At 34.1% G+C, this 24,600-nt stretch overlaps 1 protein-coding gene across 2 annotated transcripts in view; it reads left to right on the forward strand.

Annotated features, from left to right (window-relative positions):
• Positions 1–24,600, forward strand: part of EYS (eyes shut homolog) — a 2,056,951-nt gene that overhangs the window by 808,010 nt on the left and 1,224,341 nt on the right. For both annotated transcript variants that reach the window (XM_032154320.2, XM_032154329.2), the window contains exons 17-18: positions 9,348–9,444; positions 9,628–9,735. In XM_032154320.2, the coding sequence (XP_032010211.1) occupies positions 9,348–9,444; positions 9,628–9,735 (205 nt within the window). The remainder of the gene's footprint in view (positions 1–9,347; positions 9,445–9,627; positions 9,736–24,600) is intronic.

Genomic DNA, 24,600 nt, shown 5'->3' on the forward strand with positions numbered 1-24,600 from the left:
AAAACACATGGCCGGTTTTCAGAATAACTAGATGTGTCATAAGCATAATATAAAAAACACATTGTGTTTGGAGGTCCACAACTGCAATTTATTTTCTAATACTCACTGTGGTTTCATGTTTTCCTGCCTCTCACTGGCCCTTAAGGCAGTCTCTTAATAATAAGGATATCACTTATTTAGTCTTCTGTTCAAAAAAACCAGCTTAGATGACATTAGTTAAACAGCTATCTTATTCAAAGCCATTTCCATTTGTTTTTGCAAACCCTATGAAACTTCCTTAAGATGTTAATCTTTTTTGAGGACATTGAGACAAGTCCTTGAACCTGTATACATGATAGAAACTTCTGGGCCTTCTGAAGGATTAAAAGCGAGAAAGCCATCAGTAATTGATTTTGCAAACATAGCATGGGCTTTATAGAGTATATGAAAGAATGTTTTCAAGAATGAGACAGGAAAAACAAAATAGAGAAGAAAAAATACAAGGGTAGCATTTGATGCCCAGAAAAATTTAGTAATTATGAAGAACATAATTCAAACAAGTAAATAGTTTTCCTTTTAGCAAGCATTGAGAGTGAAACTTGTTGAAAATTATTCAATATCAGTGAAGCTAATTTATTTAGTAGAACAATTCTAAACATTCTACTACATAGAATATTTTACTTAGCCTACTTACATTTCTAAGAATGTAAGAAATATATTATTTCTGAGAATATAAGTAGGCTAAGTAAAATAGAAAAAAAATCTCAGAATATAAATATTTATTGAGGAGGCCATAGTATATTTATTCACTTTAGATAAACCTCCTTTGTTTTCACCAGAGATAATTTTCTACAAAGTGGGCATCGTTTTCAAACCTTAATATTTTCAAAATTCATTTGTTATTTATAAGTGCATGTAATAAATTTATAAAACATAGTGCTATTTCTTTCCTGCTACGGGGCTGGGGAAAGAAAGTTTGGAAACATTTTAAAACCCTCTAGTCATATATTGAACTAGTAATGATATCTGCTGTCCCCTTGAACATTGACAAAGATGTCATGGGGAGAATTTAGATTTCGCTATTATTAAATAAATGAAATCTTATTTCCCTTTAGTATTTTATTATTGTACTTAAGCCAAATCAGAGCTTTGGCTAGAGTGGCAGGTGGACACAGTGAATTATTTGTTTATTCCTTTGTGACTGTGATTCAGTACAAAGACATACTTGAAGTGCACATCACTTTTTAACTAATCTGCATCTATGTTTTTCTAAACCTAATTGTGGAGTATGTTTCTGTAAATCAGATCTGACTACTGTAATAATGTCTTTAGTAGTTTTAAGTTCTGTAGCAGATCAAAAATTAAAGGCTGTAGCATTGCTTTTAAAAACCACCTCAGAAAATTCAAAAGAAGTTGACTCTGCAACATTTTAGAAGCTTTGACTGGGTTACTTTAATAGCTTTCTTTAAAATAGGTTCTATGTCAAAGCCAGTATATTGTTTTTAAAAGAAAATATTTTAGCAAATTTAATTCTCACAAGTATCAACATTTAGAACTACAAAAAATTCCAGGACTTAACATCTACAGATATGATTTGGAAGCTCCACTGGATCTCTTTGTAAGTTGTTGGTGTTTGTCAATTGACTAAAATAGGACGGGTCATAAGAGTAGAAATTTAAGGCTTTAGGCTAAGGATTCAGCATATGTATTTCTGAGTTTGTTTTCATAGTTTTTAGCGAGTCTGTAGGGTCTCTCACTAGATAAATATGAGTAGAGATAAAATTTCAGCCAGAGTAACAATGCGACTATATGTTAGACAACTGTATTAGAAATGACATTCAAATTCACTCTGAAGGGCCAGCAAGTAGAATAACTGATACTTTTGGGTTTATGTCAGACTGCATGCTTAGCAGGTAAGCTATTTTGGTTAGTGTGATTGAAATATATAGTAAAAATATACATAGTAAAAAAAAATAGTAAAAATAATCCAATCCTTTTTGCAAAGTAAGCTACTTAAAAAATTATCAGTATAGTTAAGCACCAGAACTATTGTGATCCTGCTTTGTGAGATAAATAAAGGGCAATGCTTTTGTCTTCTGACTAAAACTGAGGTGATTAATTGGGTCTCTATGAATAGTGAACATTTTCCACAGGAAAATGAGGAGGCAAAAGTGCATGTGACAGTAATAATTCAATATGGTTATTTTATATAAAGATCTTATTAGTTTGGCACAATATCTGTAAGAAAATAGGCACAATATCTGTAAGAAATTAGCTTTAATAAATAGAAAAATAATACATAGGAAGGCACATTTTATGAGATTTCTATAAACAAATGGGTTTTATTTCTGACACCTCAGTAGTGTTAGCTGTGATTATTTAGTATGTAATGAATTTACACACCTAGAAATTTATTTTATTGTAATCAACTTTTTTTGCCTTTATAAACTGTACTCCGTACACAAATACATGTCTATTTTGTAACTGCATGTTATTAATGTTCTAGAAATTTTAAAAATATTATTAACTGATTCAACAAACATACTGATTTCCTATGATGTGTCAAGTCTTGAGATAGGTTCTGGAAAAATTAAACATGGTGAAGATATGCCCTCAAGGAACTGAAAGTTTAAGGGAGAGACACACCAGTTAATTAACCATTAAAGTACAATGCAGTAAAAAGCTTTTGATAGTGACAGGAGGCAGCCAAATGCCTAGACAGATAAGGGTGGGTACCCGGTGAAACATCACCTCCAAGCCAATGACAGTTTAAAGCTTGAAAGCCAAGCTATAAGTTAAATTCTCAGACAGGATTGAGAACTTGTCTTCCTGTTTGGTGTGCTTTCCTCTGATTGATCCCCACCCTTCACCTATTTTACGTATACCTGCCCTTTCCTAATTGGTTTTCCACACTGTTGTACCCACCTTCGAGTCTTGTCTTCATTTTAACTTTTGCACACTCACAAACCAATCAGCAAGCACTCCCCATCCTGTGTCTATAGAAACCCCAGACTCAGTCAGTAGAAGATAAGATGGCCTGACTTTCGGGAAGAGACAACTTGTCTTCAGGTTGTACAGGAAGACGACCTGTCCTTTCTGTACCCTCTCCAGCTCCCCTCTCCTCTGAGACCTGTTTTCATCACTCAATAAAATTCTCCACCTTCACCACCCTTCAATCATCTGCGTGACCTCATTCTTCTTGGACACTGGACAGCTTGGGACCCACTGAGGGAGGGTACCCAGAAAGGTTGTCCAACCAGACCTTTGCCCTCCCCAGCGGAGGGCAGCCACCCCATGTGACAAGGCAAGGCACCAACTGAGCTGCTAACACACTGCTTTCTGTGAATGGTGGAACTAAAGGAGCACTGTAAAATCCCCTCTGGGGCTTCAGTGTCACAGGCACCCTCACCTGGGTGCCACCATGTTCCCCCCAAGGCAACACACCTGGTCAGGCTGGGGGCCCGTGTGGAGCTTGCTCCTGTTTCAGCATCTGGAGTGGCCAGCCAGGTCCTGCACTCCCTGGCATATGTGCTTCTTCCCCCAAAAGCTTGAGCATAGTGGACCAAGTAGATGGGGCACCCCTCCCACGAGTCTGCCAAATGGGCTGAGAAAAATCCTGCATCACTTCCACATTTATGCCAGAAATATGCACAAGGGATGACAAGTTGTAGATACATAACACTGCTTTCTAATTTCTGTAGACAACTTTTAGTTATGTTCCACATGATTTATAAGAGAGTCTCCAGCATATGAAGCCTCAGTTGCCCACAACAATTATGTGCTCATTAAACTACTCCCTTCCCTGCTTTATTTTCCACTCCCTTGCAATAGTTCCTGGGATCTGGGATCACCTCTCAAATAAACTACTTGTGAGAAAATCATTATCTTAGACTTTTTTATTTTTTATTTCTGGAAGAACCCAAGCTAAGACACGTAGTAAATTCCATCCCCCTGGTAACTATGATTTACCTAAGTCTGGGCATGCATGTGACTGGAATATTGGCATTCAGACCCCTTCTTTAGAGTTGATGCTGAGAGAAGAAGCCTTCTGTTTCTGCCAGATATTTTCAATCGGTACAGTCAACTACCATGTTCTCTTCATGTGGAGATGATCTGTATATAGTAGGATACAGTAGGATAGAGGCGTTTGGGGAAGAAGGAATCCTGGCAGAACTTAAGTTCTTTCTTCAGTTTTGTGAACTGTCTGGTCTCCCTCTCAGCTGGGTTACCAATATATCTCACTTCTTAACTAAGTTCATGTTTTTATTTATGTTGTTTATGGCAATTACAGTAATGGCTAAAACATATAGTGAAGGCAAAGAGTTAATTAAGTGGGAAAGGTTGAATAAACTGGTTTCAACTTCAAGCTGGTAGAAATCAAATATAAAATATATCACTTGAGGGCCAGGCACAATAGCTCACATTTGTAATCCCAGCCCTTTGGGAGACTAAGGCAGGAGGATTGCTTGAGGCCAAGAGCTCCAGACCAGCCTGGTCAACATATTTATCTCTACAAAAAAATTTTAAAAAAATTAGCAGTGCGTGGTGGTTCATGCCTGCAGTCCTAACTGCTCAGGAGGCTAAAGCAGGGGGGATCACTAGAACAAAGGAGTTTAGGGTTACAGTGAGCTATGATCACACCACTGAACTTCAGCTTGGGCAACAGAGCAGGACCTTGTCTCTAATAAAAAAAATAATAATAATAAATACCACAAAACCACCTGAAGATTACGAAGGTAAAGACGATTCAAATGAAATGCATGAGAATGTGTGTGTTTGTAGCATACAGTAGAATTATTATGTTAGCATGTGTGTGTCTAGCCTAGAAATATATGTCAAGAATTAAATAATTCTTGACATGTATTTCTTTTCTAATGTTCTTTTTATGAATGGTTCTTTATCTTTCTACTTTGAGTTACTCCATTTTCTCAGTTTATAGGCAAAAAAATTACCCTATCAAATACTTCTTAATTTAATGTAAAGAGCTTAGTTTCTAAAATAGCTACTTTGTATGTCTTCAAGGTGAAAGGAGCAGAAGTTTCTTTAAATGACAGGATTAAAGTGTGGCAAAGATGCCTTGCAAAGAGCTGTAGTGAAAGCAGAATCGGATCATTTACATGTGCTATTGATTTACAATTGGGATCCTACGCTTGATGGAATTGTAGTATCAGGGGAGGCAAGTAGTTGCATTTAAATGTGTCTATTACTCCAGCATATATACACTATCATTATGTTAATTCCACATTACCTAAGGTATACAAGTACAAACACCAAATACATGTGTCATTTGACAAAACAGTTTGTATAAATTAGAAATTACTCCTGTTGACAATTAAAAACATGTCCCCATGTTGTAGCACATACCTATTAAGGTTAATAGCTGTAGAAATTTGAATTAGAAAATTCCTTAAAGAAAATACATCATAATTAAACATAAAACATGTTAAAAATTTATTACATTCTAAAATATTAGCTTTTCTATTCTTTTTTTTAAGTTCACTTTAAAAATAGGAGTTAAAAATCTTATTAGGGACTATTGGAAATATTAGTTCTGTATATTCATATTTCATAGTTTTTAAAGTTAAATTTAAAGAGTTTTTTATATTGGTTATTTTAGAAATGTTTATATTGGTTAAATATTTTAGAAAATTATTTTAGAAAATGTTTACAAAATTGGTTATTTTAGAAAATTTAGAAATGTTAACTATTTAGAAAATGTTAATATTTGAATACAAATATTTTTAAATAAAATAATATTTTTTTAAAAATCTGACTTGCTAAGAGAAACTTCTGAGGTGTTTTTTTGTTTTATTTTTATCAAGCTTTTAAATACAGAGAAATTAGATTATTTAATTAAGAATAAATAGAAATAATACATTTAATACTTTTGAAAGAAAAACATTTTTAAGTGTTAGAGGTTTTATTTAAAAACATATGATTTTTAACTACCTTGTGTGAATTCATGCCACGGTATCCCTATACATGTATGGTGTCCCTATTTACATTCATTTCAAATTACTCCAACTAATACCAATTCTGAAGTGGAGACTGTTAAAACATAGTCCTGAATGATAAAATGCTATGTAAAATAATTTTTATGAAAATTTCATTATTGTACTCTGTTCCATACATTACCTTCTAGAGAATAAAGTGCAAAAAGGCTGAATTTGTTAGAAAAGAGAAAATATTAAGTGATTTTAAAAAATAATACCTACAATCCAGATTGATTTAGATCTTACATTTGAGCAGTAGGCTTTAAAAATTAATTTTGTGTATTTTGGAGGAATGAGTGCAGAAGTATAAAAATATCATTTACTAACCATTCATGTGTATTTGTTATAGCCATACAAAGACGAGACAGTGTAAGAAAAGGATCAAGACAGTATCCATTTAAGAAGCTTCACTTTTATGCATGTGAAGATCCTCCCTGCAGTTAACAAAGTATGGTCAACCAAATAGTTCTGAGTAGGAATAAAGAACAGGGGAACAGCACAAAATGAGTAATAATAAACTTTCTGTTTGGACAGTTTCTTACCTGTAACTTCATATATTCAAAACAAGTACCTTTCACAGAAATGAATATCAACTTCTAACACTAAGGATTATAGAATATGTAGTTTGGGATTAAGTATACAGTCATGTATTGCTTAAAAATGGGGATATATGCTGAGAAATGTATCACTAGGCAATTTTGTTGTGTAAACAACATAGAGTGTCCTAACACAAACCTAGATGAGATATCCTACTGCATTTATAGGTCCATTATAATCTTTATAGATCATTGTCATTAGAAATGTGGTCTGTCATTGACCAAAATGTTATGCAGCACGTGACTGTATCCATACTTCACTCTTAAAATCCCTAAAACATAGGCTCTCTCAGCAAAGCTTGGCTTTATTTTGAATGCAATCCACATATTATTTTTTCTCCCAATGTCTACTGCATTTCAGCAATCTCATTTCCTCAACCCATTGACATATGTTGCTAGTTGGTAACAAAACTCCATCTCAGAAATGTCAAACTTAATGAATATGACAAAATCACAGGAAACAAGGTTATCCTGTGAGCTACCCAAGGTCCTGGGCCCTGAGTGTTCTCATTCATCAGCACAGCTGAAATCATGGAGGCTCACTGGCACTTCTTTATAGCCAGTCAGTGCCCCTGAGTTCCACTGCCTCAAAAGAAGATTTCTAAGAATCATTTTAGTGTCAAAATGCCCTGCCTCCCAGAGAAAACTAACCAGACTTAAAGTAGGAATGGTGAAATGTGCTCAACTTTCTAAATTTTTAACTTGTGAAAAATCTAACCTCAATCAAATACTTAAAGAATTAAACATCTTTTGAAAATAGAATCTAAGTTGTTTATATCTGTACTATGGCATTTACAACCTAAATATAGAAAACGGCAATGGTGATGGAAGAGTGATTGAAGCATGTTGGAATGATTACAACTTGCTCACCTAAAATGAGGAGAGCCATATTAACTTGGAAGTAATTCATTTTAATTTTGTTTCTAAAGCTGAGGATACAACACCTAGCATATGAACGAATTACAAAAATGTAACTTCAGAGATTCATTTGCAGGCTCTGAGAATTGAGTAAGAAAAATAAGGCAAATGAAAAATATTGCTTGTCCTGAAGTCTACCTCGTCTGCTAGCCACATAAGTACGGTAGCTTACTCAAAATTAGTGTTTCATAGTGTGTGATCATTCCAGCTTTTAAATGTTAACCTATCATTGTTGTTATGTTTTAAATAAATTTCTTTTAGATATCATGTAGTTTCTTCTGTTATTTAGTCTGCTTCTACCTTTAAATTGGCATTTTAAAAAATCATATTTAATATAATTTTTTATATGTGTGGCTGTAAATACACCTTCTAGCTATTTGTTTTCTATTTGTTGTATCTGTACTTTGTTTCTTTTACTTTTTTGTTTTCTTTTGGATTAAGTAACTTTTAGTTTTCCATATTATATACTACCAAAGAGGCAGCCAGATTTTATAAGGTGTAACACCAAGCTCCCTGTTAAATTGCAACAGGAGGCAGGTTTGCAGTTTGATCCAATGGTAGACACCACAGAGAATGGCATTGACTGTGGCATGGTATGATATGAAAAGATGAAGTAGGTCAGTCAATTCTATGTTCTATCCTGGGAATCTGAATGAGAAAATACCGAGGGAATTTTTCATTCAACAGTTGGTGCTGAAGCTGAAATGTTATAATATAGACATAGAGACCAATAAAGCTGTGCTATGTCACTTGCATGCCAACATTACAAGTGATTTGAAACTGAACATGCTGAGATATTTGTGATAGAAAGAGAAGAAAAAGTGATATGAGAAGGATAAAGGACAGGTACTATGAAAGGAAGACAGCCATTCCTGGGTAGCTAGACTACGCTTCCCTTTAAATGCTTCTTAGTTCCAATTCCGGTCTATGTGTATGCAAACAATGAATACAGTTTTCTTAAAGTAACTTGGATCGCTCTTTGTTTCTCAAATTAAATTAGCCTGATTGCATAGTGACATTTAGAATATTGTATAATGTGGCTGCACTTACTTAGTGCTTGGTAATATCACTGAAAAAGCAAAATAAAGGGAAATCTTGTTTCTTACATGTTTAAACTAGCACAGAAAAAATATTAATCAGAAAAATGGTTTTACACATATATTTTATTATACTTAGTTAACATATAACCATAGAATTGTTTAACTGTTTATCATAAATATTATATATTTCATTGTATTTTAAAAAGTGATATCATGCAGGTTTTTTTCTGACACAAATGTGTTAAAATAATTGCAACTACCTCTTTTATCAGCCTGTATAATTTTCTTTCACGTTTATTTTTTTAAAAATATAACTGGCATGTATTTAAATGGATGACTGATTATGTAGCTATGAATCAAAATATTTTGTTTTCTTTGAATCACTTTGATATAAAAAGCAATTAAATAATTTGCCTCATCTGCTAACTGCCTTGAATAAATGTGATCATTGAAGCTCAATTTTACTTTAAGATTGGTCATCACATTAATTCATTTGCTTTCCAGATCATTTCAATTCTTCTTGTTCAAACATTTAAATACCTTAAAACAACAGCAACATTAGCAACATCGCTACCTTCTCAGGGGATTTAGTAGAGTATTCCTCCCTTGAGTATTTCATTTAAATTCATTAATCTAGAAACTGGCATGTTTTTATGCACACATTATGTGAAATGGAGTTTTATGAGAAGCTTGAGATTAATTATTTTCTTTTTCCTTTTTTAACCTCCATTATGAGCGTATTCTTTAGACTACTACTGATTCTGATTTTTTTACTCTGTAACAAGGATTGCTCATCCATACTCATCTCATACTCTTTGCAGAATTTGAAGGTAAACACTGTGAAATTGATGTGAAAGAGTGCCTCTTCCTTTCCTGCCAGGATTATGGCGACTGTGAAGATATGGTCAACAATTTCAGGTACAGAAAACTTAAAAAGTGTCTAGATACATGTTTATGTGTCTAGATGTTTATAGGTATAGAATTTTAATTGCTGAATTAAGCAACAATTATACTTATTAAAAACTTGCCATGCTACAATTAGTTGAAGCATTGATTTTATACATCTATACTAATGGAGTTACTAAATTTTTTGTTTAAAAGGTGTATTTGCAGACCTGGGTTTTCTGGATCTCTATGTGAAATTGAAATTAATGAATGTTCCTCTGAACCTTGCAAAAATAATGGAACATGTGTGGATCTGACAAACAGGTAAGAAGCTACTTTTTATTAAATTAATTATTTGATGTGTGTAATTCAACAAATAATAAAGTGAGCACACATATGCCGATTATGTAACTAAGGCAGCTGATCACCACTGATACATTTGTGCTTGTACCAGGACATCTTCATTTCTCCCATCCAATCACTTATGTCAAAAATCTCAAATTTTTATTTACCACTCTTGCCGTTAGTTTATAGTACTGTTTGTATGTGTGCCTGAAGAAAATGCTCTTTAGTTTCCATGTTAACATAAGCAAAACAATATTGTATATAGTCTCCAAAAATTGTTGTTGAACATAATATTTTGTAATTCCTATTGATGCATGTATCTGTTGCTCATTTTTAACTTTTATAGAATATTTCATATTAAATATATGCCAACATTTATCATTCTACTGGTTACAGATATTTGCATTATTTGCTTCTTTTGTCTTACCTACAATGATATTAAAGGTTTCAAATATTTCTCTAAATACACAAGTACTAGTATATCGGAGGTTACATACATAGAATTGTTGAACCATTGGGCAAACATGGTCACATTTGCTAAATCACATTTATATTTTTTTCATTTCTTTTGAAAAATACAATTTTTGTACTCTAAGCAGGGAATAAAAGTTTTTATTGGCATTTTCAGAGTGTTCCATTTTAGGCTATGTGTAAAGTTATCTCTTACTGTAGTCTCCCTGCATTCTTATAATAATATGAAGTTTAACGATTTTATGTACATTTAGAAATGTTTAATTTTGCCTTTATAGAAATGCCTAATTATGGTATCTGCCTCTCTCTCTCTATATATATATATAATATATACACATATATATGTGTATATATATATGTGTATATGTATGTCTATATATGTGTGTATATATATACATATGTATGTGTGTGTATATATATATATATATTTTTTTTTTTTTTACTCAACTACATAGGTATTTCTCCTAATGCTATTCCCTCCCCTTGCCCCCCAACCCCCAACAGGCCCTAGAATGTGATGTTCCCCTCCCTGTGTCCATGTGTTCTCACTGGGCAACTCCCACTTATAAGTGAGAACATGCAGTGTTTGGTTTTCTGTTCTTGTGTTAGTTTGCTGAGAATGATGGTTTCCAGCTTCATCCATGTCCCTGCCAAGAACAGGAACTCATTCTTTTTTATAGCTGCATAGTATTTCATGGTGTATATGTGCCACATTTTTCTTTTTTTTTATCCAGTATAACATTGATGGGCATTTCGGTTGGTTCCAAGTCTTTGCTATTGTGAATAGTGCTGCAGTAAACATACGTGTGCATGTGTCTTTATAGTAGAATGATTTATAATCCTTTGGGTATATACCCAGTAATTGTATTGCTGGCTCAAATGGTATTTCTAGTTCCAGATCCTTGAGGAATCACCACACTCTCTTCCACAATGTTCGAACTAATTTACACTCCCACCAACAGTGTAAAAGCATTTCTATTTCTCCACATTTTCTCCAGCATCTCTCTAGCATCTGTTTTTTCCTGACTTTTTAATGATCGCCATTCTAACTGGCATGAGATGGCATCTCATTGTGGTTTTGATTTGTATTTCTCTGATGACCAGTGACGATGAGCTTTTTTTCATGTTCGTTGGCTGCATAAATGTCTTCTTTTGAAAATTGTCTGTTCTTATCCTTCGCCCACTTTTTGATGGGATGGTTTGTTTTTTTCCTGTAAATTTGTTTAAGTTCCTTGTAGATTCTGGATATTAGCCCTTTGTCAGATGAGTAGCTTGCAAAAATTTTCTCCCATTCTGTAGGTTGCCTGTTGACACTGATGATAGTTTCTTTTGGTGTGCAGAAGTTCTTTAGTTTGATTAGATCCCATTTGTCAATTTTGGCTTTTGTTGCCATTGCTTTTGGTGTTTTAGTCATGAAGTCTTTGCCCATGCCTATGTCCTGAATGCTGTTGCCTAGGCTTTCTTCTAGAGTTTTTATGATTTTAGATCTTACATTTTAATCTTTAATCCATCTTGAGTTAATTTTTGTATAAGGTGTAAAGAAGGAGTCCATTTTCAGAGTTCTGCATATGGCTAGCCAGTTTTCCCAGCACCATTTATTAAATAGGGAATCCTTTCCCCATTTCTTGTTTTTGTCAGGTTTGTCAAAGATCAGATGGTTGTAGATGTGTGACGTTATTTCTGAGGCTTCCGTTCTGTGCCATTGGTCTATATATCTGTTTTGGTACCAGTACCATGCAGTTTTGGTTACTGTAGCCTTGTAGTATAGTTTGAAGTCAGGTAGCATGGTGCCTCCAGCTTTGATCTTTTGCTTAGGATTGTCTTGGGTATACAGGCTCTTTTTTGGTTCCATATGAAATTTAAAGTAGTTTTTTTTCTAATTATGTGAAGAAAGTCAATGGTAGCTTGATGGGAATAGCATTGAATCTATAAATTACTTTGGGCAGTATGGCCATTTTCACTATATTGATTCTTCCCATTCATTAGCATGGAATGTTTTTTTTTTCATTTTTTTGTGTCCTTTCTTATTTCCTTGAGCAGAGGTTTGTGGTTCCCCTTGAAGAGGTTCATCACATCACTTGTAAGTTGTATTCCTAGGTATTTTATTCTCTTTTTAGCAATTATGAATGAGAGTTTACTCATGATTTGCTTCTCTGTCTATTAATGTCTATTATAATGGGAATGCTTGTGACTTTTGCACACTGATTTAGTATCCTGAGATTTTGCTGAAGTTGCTCATCAGCTTAAGGAGTTTTTGGGCTGAGATGATGGGGTTTTCTAACAGAGAATCTGGGTGCTCCTGTATTGGGTGCATATATATTTAGGATAGTTAGCTCTTCTTGTTGCCTTGATCCCTTTATCATTATGTAATGCCTTTCTTTGTCTTTTTGATTTTTGTTGGTTAATGTCTGTTTTATCAGAGACTAGGATTGCAACACCTGATTTTTTTTTTTTTTTTTTTTTGCTTTCCATTTGTTGGTAAACAGAGATAACTTGACTTTCTCTCTTCCTATTTGAATACGCTTTATGTCTTTCTCTTGCCTGATTTCCTTATTTACCCAGTAGTCATTCAGGAGCAGGTTATTCAGTTTCCATGTAGTTGTGTTGTTTTGAGTGAGTTTCTTAATCCTGAGTTCTAGTTTGTTGCACTGTGGTCTGAGAGACTGTTTGTTATGATTTCCATTCTTTTGCATTTGCTGAGGAGTGTTTTACTTCCAATTATGTGGTTGATTTTAGAATAAGTGCTATGCGGTGCTGAGAAGAATGTATATTCTGTTGATTTGGGGTCGAGAGTTCTGTTGATGTCTATTAGGTCCACTTGGTACAGAGTTGAGTTCAAGTCCTGAATGTCCTTTTTAATTTTCTGTCTCATTGATCTGTCTAATATAGACAATGGGGTGTTAAAGTCTCTCACTATTATTGTGTGGGAGTCTAAGTCTCTTTGAACATCTCTAAGTACTTGCTTTATGAATCTGGGTGCTCCTGTATTGGGTGCATATATATTTAAGATAGTTAGCTCTTCTTGTTGCCTTGATCCCTTTATCATTATGTAATGCCCTTCTTTGTCTTTTTGATTTTTGTTGGTTAATGTCTGTTTTATCAGAGACTAGGATTGCAACATCTGATTTTTTTTTTTTTTTGGCTTTCCATTTGTTGGTAAATATTCCTCCATCCCTTTATTTTGAGCTTATATGTGTCTTTGCTTATGAGATGCATCTCCTGAATACAGCACACTGATGGTTCTTGACTCTTTATACAATTTGCCAGTCTGTGCCTTTTAATTGGGGCAGTTAGCTCATTTATATTTAAAGTTAATTTTATTATGTGTGAATTTGATCCTGTCATTATGATACTAACTGGTTACTTCACCCATTAGTTGATTCAGTTTCTTCATAGTGTTAATGGTCTTTACATTTTGGTTTGTTTTTACAGAGGCTGGTACCCCTTTTTCCTTTCCATGTTTAGTGCTTCCTTCAGGAGCTCTTGTAAGGCAGGCCTGGTGGTGACAAAATCCCCCAGCATTTTCTTGGCTGTAATGGATTTTATTTCTCCTTCACTTGTGAACCTTAGTTTGGCTGGATATGAAATTCTGGGTTGAAAATTCTTTTCTTTAAGAATGTTAAATATTGGTCCCCACTCTCTTCTGGCTTGTAGGTTTTCTGCAGAAAGATCCACTGTTAGTCTGATGGGCTTCCCTTTGTGGGTAACCCGACCTTTCTCTCTGGCTGCCCTTAACATTTTTTCCTTCATTTCAGCCTTGGTGAACTTGACGATTATGTGTCTTGGGATTGCTTTTCTTAAGGAGTACCTTTGTGCCGTTCTCTGTATTTCCTGAATTTGAATGTTGGCCTGTCTTGCTAGGTGGGGAAGTTCTCCTGGATGATATCCCAAAGTGTGTTTTCCAATTTGGTTCCATTCTTCCTGTCACTTTCAGGTACACCAATCAAATGTAGGTTTAGTCTTTTCACATAGTCCCATATTTCTTGGAGGCTTTGTTTGTTCCTTTTCATTCTTTTTTCTCTAATCTTGTCTTCTTGCTTTATTTCACTAAGCTGATCTTCAATCTCTGATATCCTTTCTTCCACTTCATCGATTCAGTTACTGATACTTGTGTATGCTTCACGATGTTCTCGTGCTGTCTTTTTCAGCTCAGGTCATTTATGTTCTTCTCTAAACTGGTTATTCTAGTTAGCAATTTCTCTAACATTTTATCAAGGTTCTTAGCTTCCTTGCATTGGGTTAGAACATGCTTTTTTAACTCGGAGGAGTTTGTTATTACCCACCTTCTAAAGCCTACTTCTGTCAGTTTGTCAAACTCATTCTCCATCCAGTTTTGTTCCCTTGCTGGTGAGGAATTTTCTTCCTTTGGAGGAGAAGAGGCATTCTGGTTTTTTTAAATTTTCAGGCTTTTTATGCTGATTTTTCCTCATCTTTGTGGATTTACCTTTGGTCTTTCCTGTTGGTAATGTTCAGAGGGAGTTTTCATGTGTTCATCTTTTATGTTGATGTTGATGCTATTGCTTTCAGATTTCCTTCTAACAGTCAGGCCCTCTTCTGCAGGTCTGCTGGAGGTCCACTCCAGACCCTGTTTTCCTGGGTATCACCAGTGGAGGCTGCAGAAAAGAAAATATTCTTGCCTGCTCCTTCCTCTGGAACTTCAACCCAGAGGAGCACCTGCCAGATGCCAACCAGAGCTCTCCTATATGAGGTGTCTGTCGACCCCTGCTGGGAGTTGTCTCCCAATCAGGAGGGATGGGAGCCCTGGACCCCCTTGAGGCAGTCTGTCCCTTAGCAGAGCTTGAGCACTGTACTGGGTGATCCACTGCTCTCTTCAGAGCTGGCAAGCAGGAACGTTTAAGTCTGCTAAAGCTGCGCCACAGCCGCCCCTTCCCTCAGGTGCTCTGTCCCAGGGAGATAGGAGTTTTATCTATAAGCCCCTGAGTGGGGCTGCTGCCTTTCTTTCAGAGATGCCCTGCCCAGAGAGGAGGTATCTAGAGAGGCAGTCTGGCTACAGAGACTTTGAGGCGCTGTGGTGGGCTCCCCCCAGTCTGAACTTCCTGGCAGCTTTGTTCACACTGTGAGGGGAAAACTCCCTACTCAAGCCTCAATAATGGCAGACGCCCCTCCCTCAACTAAGCTCCAGCATCCCAGGTGGACTTCAGACAGCTGTGGTGGCAGTGAGAATTTCAAGCCAGTGGATCTTAGGTTGCTGGGCTCTGTTGGGGTGGGATCTGCTGAGTAAGACCACTTGGCTCCCTGACTTCAGCCCCCTTTCCATGGGAGTGAAGGGGTCTGTCTTGCTAGCGTTTCAGGTGCCACTGGGATACGGAAAACAAAACAAAACAAAACAAAAAACACCTCCTGCAGCTAGCTCAATGTCTGCTCAAACGGCCACCCAGTTTTTTGCTTGAAACCCAGGGACTTTGTGGTGTAGGCACCTGAGGGAATCTCCTGTTCTGTGGATTTCGATGACCGTGAGAAAAGCGTAGTATCTGCGCCAGATAGCACCCTCCCTCACAGCAAGGACCCTCTGGGCTTCCCTTGGTTGGGGAGGGAGGCCCCTGACCCCTTGCACTTCCCGGGTGAGGCAGTGCCCCAGCCTGCATCTGCTTGCCTTCCGTGGGCTGCACCTACTGTCTAACCAGTCCCAGGGAGATGAACTGGGTACCTCAGTTGGAAATGCAGAAATTACCTGCCTTCTGCATTCCTCTCTCTGGGAGCTGCAGACCTGAGCTATTCCTATCCTGCCATCTTGCTGAGTCAGCATCTGCTCTTTAATGCTTTTTCTTCTTATTGCTTTGTAAGAATCCTTATATATGATTTTTTAAATATCTTTGTTAGTTGTAGTTATTGAATATAAGTTCTGATTGAAATAGACACTTCACCTTTATAAGTTATATGTACTAAAACTTAATTTTAATATATTTGAATTATTAGTATTTGGTTTGCAAGTTTCCTCTTATTTAACTTTTCTTTACACTAGGATGAAAGGATTTTTTCTCTATATTTCCTTTTAAAATAATTAAAATTATGTTCTTTATATGTAGATGCATCAGGCATATTGTATATATAAGTATGAATATGGGTATAAAGTATTCTTATCTCATTCTTTATGCACTTAAAAAATAAACTCAGATTCTTAAGTTTATTTTTTTCTATAAATAAGCCATGTCTGCTGCATATTAAGTTCATCTTTCACTCATTGATCTATAGTGCCTTCTTAGTTGCAGATCACGTTTCCTCATATGGGTATGTCTATTTCCCTATTGCTGTTCTGTTGCTTTAGTTCAGTTACTCATCCATGTGCTAGTGTCATAAATCTTAATTACTTCCCTTTGAAATATCTCAATACTAGTAGGGCTACTTAACCTTCAGGCAGCTTTAGATATTTCGGCAATTTCTTCTGTTACAATCAACTTGTATTCTATATAAATATACATTCAAACAAGCAATTTTCATTGGAATTTCATTGAATGGGTAGGCCAATTTAAGGAAAATTGATATCTATTTATTTATGTCTTTCAAAATATCTTTAAAAAGGCATTCTGCATGTTCTCACTCATAGGTGGGAATTGAACAAGAACACATGGACACAGGAAGGGGAACATCACATACCGGGGCCGATTGTGGGGTTGGGGGGGAGGGATAGCATTAGGAGATACACCTAATGTTAAATGAAGAGTTAATGGTTGCAGCACACCAACATGGCACATGTATACATATGTTACAAACCTGCATGTTGTGCACATGTACCCTAAAACTTAAAGTACAATAAAAAAATAAAAATAAAAAAGGGCATTCTGACAAATTCAAGTGGAGCTGCACTAATTAGAACACAAAATAATTAACTTTCTGTGCCATAGCTGGACTCAGGTACCAGGAGCTCTGTGTATCTATCTTCATAGAGATCCAACCTTTAGAATTGGTGAAATTTGCATCAGATCCTGTTTAATTTTCCAACAATTTTCTACCATTCATCTCATTTTCTGTGCCCTATCTAGCTTTTGCATTGTCCAATCTGGTGAGGTAAGTAGGGATGTTTGGAATCACCACCCCTGCAACGTTCAGTCCTTTCAAGGGGACACCAGTCACTACAAGTACCATAGAAACAGAGAATTGCTGTCAGTTTAAAATCTCCATGAGTCTAAAGGGGCATGACAAGATCTTCCAATTGGATTTTCCTCCTTAATAGCTCTTACTCCAATGTAAAAATTGTGCTATTACTAAATATATCAACTACACTGTATATACAAGAATTGTGGGTAAAAAAAAAAAAAATCAAAATCAAAGAGAAGATTCATTTGTGGCCTCATCTGAACTGACCTCAATAATCTTATATTTCTACTAGTGGATCAATAGCATTGCAGAGATAAGTATACTTTCAGAATCAGAATTCAGCAACTCCTAAAAGGTCTGAATATCTTTCTTTCATCAGAGAACAGTCATACTGGTAAATAGCCTCAGATACCTCTGAGGAAGGCTTCAAAAAGATACATAAAATGACTGTGACTCTATTTAAGATTCCTCTTAAGAGGGCACACCCTGACCTTCAGTTGAGTGACTGAGTCTGTGACATAACTTAGGTTTTGGAATTGTGAAAGAGGCGAAGAATCCCTACAAAGCCAAATTGAATTATGTCTCTGTCCTCCAGAACTATGCATTTCATTCTATATACATGAGGCAGCACCATAAGTAGACTGTTTATATATTTCATTTCTAAAACTCCATCATCAGCCTCTGCCATAGATATCTGTGAATCAGTCCACTGATGTCCACTCTGTTTCTCTGATTTATATGCTTATTTGCTCATTTTGCATCTGATTGTCAAGCATATCCAATAGTCTATGCATTCTTAGATCTATTGTAATTAATATCACGAAACCCAATTCCATGGCAACATCCAGCACTGTCAGCAAGGATATATGAACAAGGTGATGCCTTTCCAATATCTTTATATTGGTAAACATTAGAAAACAAAACAAAGGCAATACAACTTAATCATAAGCATCTATACATTACTTACTGTGAATAAATTATAGAAAAGTATATCACTTAAATATTTATTAAAATGTATGATTGACTGAAAAAATAAGTCTCAGAATAATGTGATATGTAACTCATATTTAGTGAAGTATTAAAACATTCTTTAAAAGCTATGTAGCATCCTAAGAGTAGTAATTTTCTCCTGGTAGAGAGGAATGGAGGATAATTAATTGAATGGATGCATAGGAGTTTCATACATATATACGTGTATAAAATACACGTATATATGTGTGTGCATATGTATTTATGACAGATCTCATATATAAATACGACAGATCGAATATGTTTTGCGTGTTTTCCTTAAAAATATTTCAGCAATATGAAACAATACTAAGATGAGTTAAATATGGGTGATGGGCATACAGGTGTTGATTATTCTATTCTTAGAAAATTACATGGTGTATATTATTGCAATAAAAGCCATTTTCAATGAATTAAAATCTTTCAAAGATTAAAAATCAATTAGCAGCTGAAAATGAAGTAGTCACATGATTGTCTTATCTCTTCTTAAAGAAAGTAATTTCTATTTTTTTGAAAAACTTAATCTATTGATAAAGTACTCATTAAAAATATTTCAAGTAATCTACCAACTCATTTAAAACCAATAATTTTATAGTTACTTCAAAGTAAATTAAACTGTAGACACATAAACAAAAAATCATATTAAAAACAGTAGTTACTACATATATGCCTCATGGTTAGATGCATATTTTTAATCTATTCTATTCTCTCTTATGGTTATTGAAACTGTGGCCTGCAACAATTAAGACTTACCTCTAGTAACATGATTTAAAGATGAGTTTGCTGAGATATAATGGCACATGAATGACAGCCCCAATTAATATACAAATCCATTGCAAAAGTGAACACTGGAATTTACATTTTTCTGACACTTGATAGCATATGTTTTCCAATGCAACTAATGTCTTTTCAAGTCATTGCTACTAGTTCATTTAGGTCACTCACAATAGTATCCACCTACTGAAAATTTGCAACTAAATAGAATTTGCAAGAACAATTACAATAACAGTGGCTAGTCCATTTAAACAAAACATAGAAGAAAATGTGCCAAGTGCTTGGCTGATGGAATTATCATTATCAACATGCATATTTTGACCATTCAGTTTGTGATGTTCATGAGTTTAGCAGTTCTTCGCTGTTACAAATTTAAAAGTGATTGGTTAATGTGCATTTAACCAAAAGACAAAAATCTGTTTACTCTTCTGTAATTGTTTACCTAGAAACAGTCATCCATCCAAATGATGTTTATTCTACTAGAGAATTTACGATGACATCACTGTTTCAAATCAGATTCACACCCACATGCCATTATAATAAAAACATATAAAGATGTTGTGAGTATGATAAATAATGTAGATATATATTTATATATATCATAATAAAGACATGTTGCAAATATAAAATAGATTATTCATGTTCTAAGTAAAAATTGTCATTAATTGTAAAGAAGTGTGGTTCATGAATGCAGTTATAATATCGCAAGAAAAAAGTAGAAATGCTTTAAAATATATTATAAATTCTTTCAAAATTTGAATTGCTTTAACATGGGCTAAAAAGTCCTTATCAGAAAGTTTCGCCAGTGACACTTTATAGTTTCATTTTCTTATTTTGAATGTAAGCTTTTAAAAAATATCTACTGAAACAGGTATGATTTAATTCTTTTTGCAAACACATTTTAAAATCGAAACTCTCATTAAAACATTCTGTGCTATATTTGGATTTTGTGATACTATTCAATCTATTTAATAATTATATTTTAAAATAACTCTTCAGAAGCATACAAATAATACATCTACTTATTAATTCCTCTCTCATCTGGAATAAGAGAAGAAGTATACAAGAATAATGTAAATAAAATGTAATCATGGCTAATTCGGGGGGGCTATAAATTCGTGTGATTATCTTGCATTTTTCCATCTTTTTATAGTTTGGCAATATCATTTTACAAAAATTATAGTTACTCTTATCTCTATTTTAATATGTTAAATTTTCTTCAGAAGTCACTGTTAAAATGCATCTTAGTTATTGAAAAAGTATCTTGAACACCTATTTGAAAAATTTTAGGACAATGTCAAATTAAAAATATGAATTATAATTTCAATACTTTGGCAATATATTTAAGTTTAATTCTAAAACTTTTGAAGTAAAAGCTTTTTATTTAAATGAGAAATTTTTATTTCATCAGAAATACATATTTCATGGTCTTAATTGTTCTCTCAAGAGAGAAGATATTATATATGTATATTTTAAAAGCTATGAAAATTGAGTTTTATCAAAGGAAGGTATACTTTACAGACCTTTAATATAAAATGCAGTACTTACTGTACATTTGACTGGATCACTTAGGACATTAATAAAAATCAGGTTTACTTTTAATTTTTCTCTAGCTTTATTAGAGGTGGTTAGCATAAAGGGACCCTCAGCAGGTAATAGTGAAAAGGAAAATTATACCAAAGCTGAAGGAATTGCACACAATAGCCAGAGGCCAGGAGGGGAAAAGTTTGATGAGGATCTTTTCAGACATACCCTATGCACTTTTATTTTTTTAGCGTTTTGAAGGGCCAACGTGAAGTGCAAAGTAAAAACGTCCCAAGTGCTCAGCTTGTGCTTGCCCTACCTATTAGAGACAGGGAGCAGGAAGAGAGCAGGGCGGGCCAGGTGGAGGGAGGAAAGGAGGAGAACATACAAACACTTACGTTTTTCTGGGAAAGCGGAGACAAGGATTAAAGGTAGATGCTCTGTTCTAGAGTAAAATGTTATTTTCACACAGATTTGCCCTCATATCGTTTAGCATGGTGGAAAGTAAGAAATATAAGTTGAAAATTTTCTGTAAACTGTTTCACCAGGGCTGCTGTTAATAGTGGGATGAAGATTTTTTTTTTTTTTTTTGATCTCTACAGAATTGTAGATGCCATTCAGAAAATGTCCAAATGGACTCTAGAATCCCAGGGCCTTTTCTCATCATTATTAACAAAGCAGGGACCCCCAACATTCCAGTTGAACAGGCATCCGTGGTTTAACAGATTCTTGAAATTTAATAATGCTTGGAATTTATGTAAAAGTAAAGCATATTTTTGCAATGTTGAAAAGTTCAGATTTCAGGAGTAGTGTAGAAAGTGAGAAAAAATAATGGTCTTGATTGAAAGCAAAAAGGAAAGAGAGGTTATTGAAGTAGATGCAAAGCATTCTTAGAAGAAAGGATCATTATGATTCATATTATTAAAAATAATTCTTCACATAGTTATCTGTATGCCAAAAACTTTAGAAAAATAAACTTCTGTAAGTCTTGAGATAGTACATGTATGTTTATTTACTGTGTGACATCACTTTCCAAATCAGAAACATAATGTACATATTTGAGACTCATAAAATAAGTTACATGATAAATGTTAAAGAACAAACAAAAAAGCAGAACTTTTCCTATTAACTTATGGAACAAAAAAAATTAACACTCAGGAAAATCCACATCTTCATCATAACAAAAAGACATTTCACAAAAATTTCCCATTAACTTATGGAACAAGTAAGTATATTTAAGATAATGAAAATCACATTTCTCATTATTTAAAAAAGAAATTTCAGATAAAGAAATAGACTGGATTAAAATGAACCCTATTGTGTTAAATTATGATTGGAGTATTTGGTATGAGCTCATGCATTCATATGTATGTGTTTAAAGCACACACAAACACAAACATGCACAAAGATGCAGAAATAGACTATGTATGTATACACAAACAGTTATATACATACAACTATATGTTTACATACATATGTCAATGTATCCATACATATAGCTATTTTTATACATATAGTGATGGACATACCAATAATTTAATTTCTAAGTAATATCCTTCACTTAAAGAAACCAGGGCTCCTGAAAAAAAAATGGCTGATGCCAAATCTAGGACAGAGAATGCATTAAGATAAACCTGGAACATCTTGTGATAGAAAGTGGGAATGCTCAAAGAATGCTGAAGATATGTCAAAAGAGAAGAGAAGCCAGCTTGAAGAGCTTCCCTTAGCCAAATCTCAGACAAATTAAACATTAAAATAAATAGTAATTATTATATATTTGATCCATTGAGAAAATAAAAATCCATGAGTCCATATTGATACAAAATAATTGAATAAATGAATGAATAAATGAAGATACTCTTTCTAAAAGTAGAATGTCAACTAGTAAATGAAGAACAAAAGTGTTAGAAAAGTATCATTTGGCAAATAGGATGGAGAAAATTGACTCAGAGAAGAATCATTAATGAAGAGCATCTCCTGCTTTTAGTGGTCCAGATTTCCAGATTTTAGGGTACTTGGGTACTGATTGATCATGAAGCCACTAAAGAATCATTTGTATTAACAGAGAACAAAATTTGGGTAGCAAAAGACAAGGGATGTTATGGTTTTCTGATTTTCAAAATGAGAGAGAGAAAAAATTCTATAAATTAAATGAGTAAACTACTATTAAAAAAATTGAAACAATTGGTGGTGATTAACATAAATCACTGAAAAAGCAAGATATCCCAAAATAATTTTCTAGTATTCAATATTTCAAAATAGAAAGTAGATTTTGAAACTTCTAAAAATAAAATAGAACTGTCAGTACATGAAAGAAATACATAAATTGAAATGAAAGTCATTGTTTTTATAGTAATATAACATTTTTAAATTTGTCAGTATGAAAAAAATCATTTCTTGAGATACCTTTCACTGCTATTTCTGAGACTTCTGTGTCCGATTCCTATCTATTCTGTGATTCCTTGGAATCATCATTAATTCAGTGAGAACACAAAGTAGCAAACAAAGACAGTATTATTAACCAACATATCTTGATTTTAGTAAGACATTTGGTAGATTCACTACATTACTTCTCACTAGATGGGGAGATATTCGCAAAAGGAATAAGATGGAGAAAAACAGTTTGACTATTTGAAGAAAAATTCAAGAAGTTAGTAATTGGATTAGTGTTACTCCAAAAAGGTGATTATAGTCAATTCCCTAGTCACAAGAAGAGCTCTTGGGAAATACTCTACTCTTTCACCCAGTATCCCATTGCACATGACATTTTAATGCCTTCTGTCCAACTGATACAAAGATTCCTTACTCTTTCTTTTTCTATTAATTTTATTTTTAATTTACACTTAATTGTAATATTTATGTGTTGTGTTGTTTTGATACATGAATACGTTGTATCATTATACTACATAACATATTGTATTACAGCACATTTGTTCATTCGTTTGTAATGAACAAATCAGGATAATTAGCATAGAGATCACCTCAGACATTCATCATTTCTTTGTGGTGCAAACATTCAAAATTTTCTCCTCTAGCTATTTTCAATAGACAATACCTTACTGTTTACTACAGTCACCGTACTGTGCAGTAGGACACCAAATTTATTCTTCCTTTCTAATTGTAACTTTGAACCCATCAATCAAACTTTCCTATCCCCTCTCCCCTACTGTCTGGCTTATTTTACTTAAGAGATGAATGAATAAGAAATATGTGGTATATATAAACAATGAAATACTCTTCAGCCATAAAAAAGAGTGAAGTCCTGTTATTTGTAACAATATACATGAACCTGGAGGACATTATTGTAAATGAAATATGCCAGGCACAGAAAGAAAACTACTGCATGTTTTCATTCATATTCAGAATTTTAAAACACTGATCCTGCTCCTTATTTATTAATACTGAGTAAGACCTTTTCTGTCACCTCTTCTCTAGCAGTTAGCCATGCTTTCACAGGACCTGTCTCAATTGACATATATTTACTGTAATGTTTACGTATCTGTATTCCTGTCCTGTTCCTGAGACTTTGAAAAGCAAGCTCCAGTTTAATTTACACTTGAATGTGGGTACATGACTAATATCTGGCGCTCAATTAATTAATGTAGGTTGAAGAAATAAAAGAAGGAGCATGGGGGATGTTAGACTTCTGCGGTTATAAAATGATGAGTGAAGTTAATTAGGAAGAGTTTCCTCAAAAAATCTAAATAAAAATCTAGCTCAAAACCATTTTAAGGAAAGTTGCTAAAGCTTCTTTATCTAGACTTCTAAAAGGAAACACTATGAAGAGATATTTTTGCTAAGTCTACAGTTTCGATCAGTTTAATGTCTCCTTTGGAAATTATTTCTATATTTTGATACTAGCATTTATCGGGTTACAGTAATTATTTACCCAACACATTGTTTTTCAAAATTTCACACATAAAGATCATGTGAGCAGAACGAAATTTTGCAAGGGGAATTGCTATATTTTTTCAAAGAATAAAATGAAATACATATTTATTTCAATTATGT

The sequence above is a fragment of the Hylobates moloch genome, unplaced genomic scaffold, assembly GCF_009828535.3.
Source record: "Hylobates moloch isolate HMO894 unplaced genomic scaffold, HMol_V3 SCAFFOLD_2, whole genome shotgun sequence".
NCBI lineage: Eukaryota > Metazoa > Chordata > Mammalia > Primates > Hylobatidae > Hylobates > Hylobates moloch.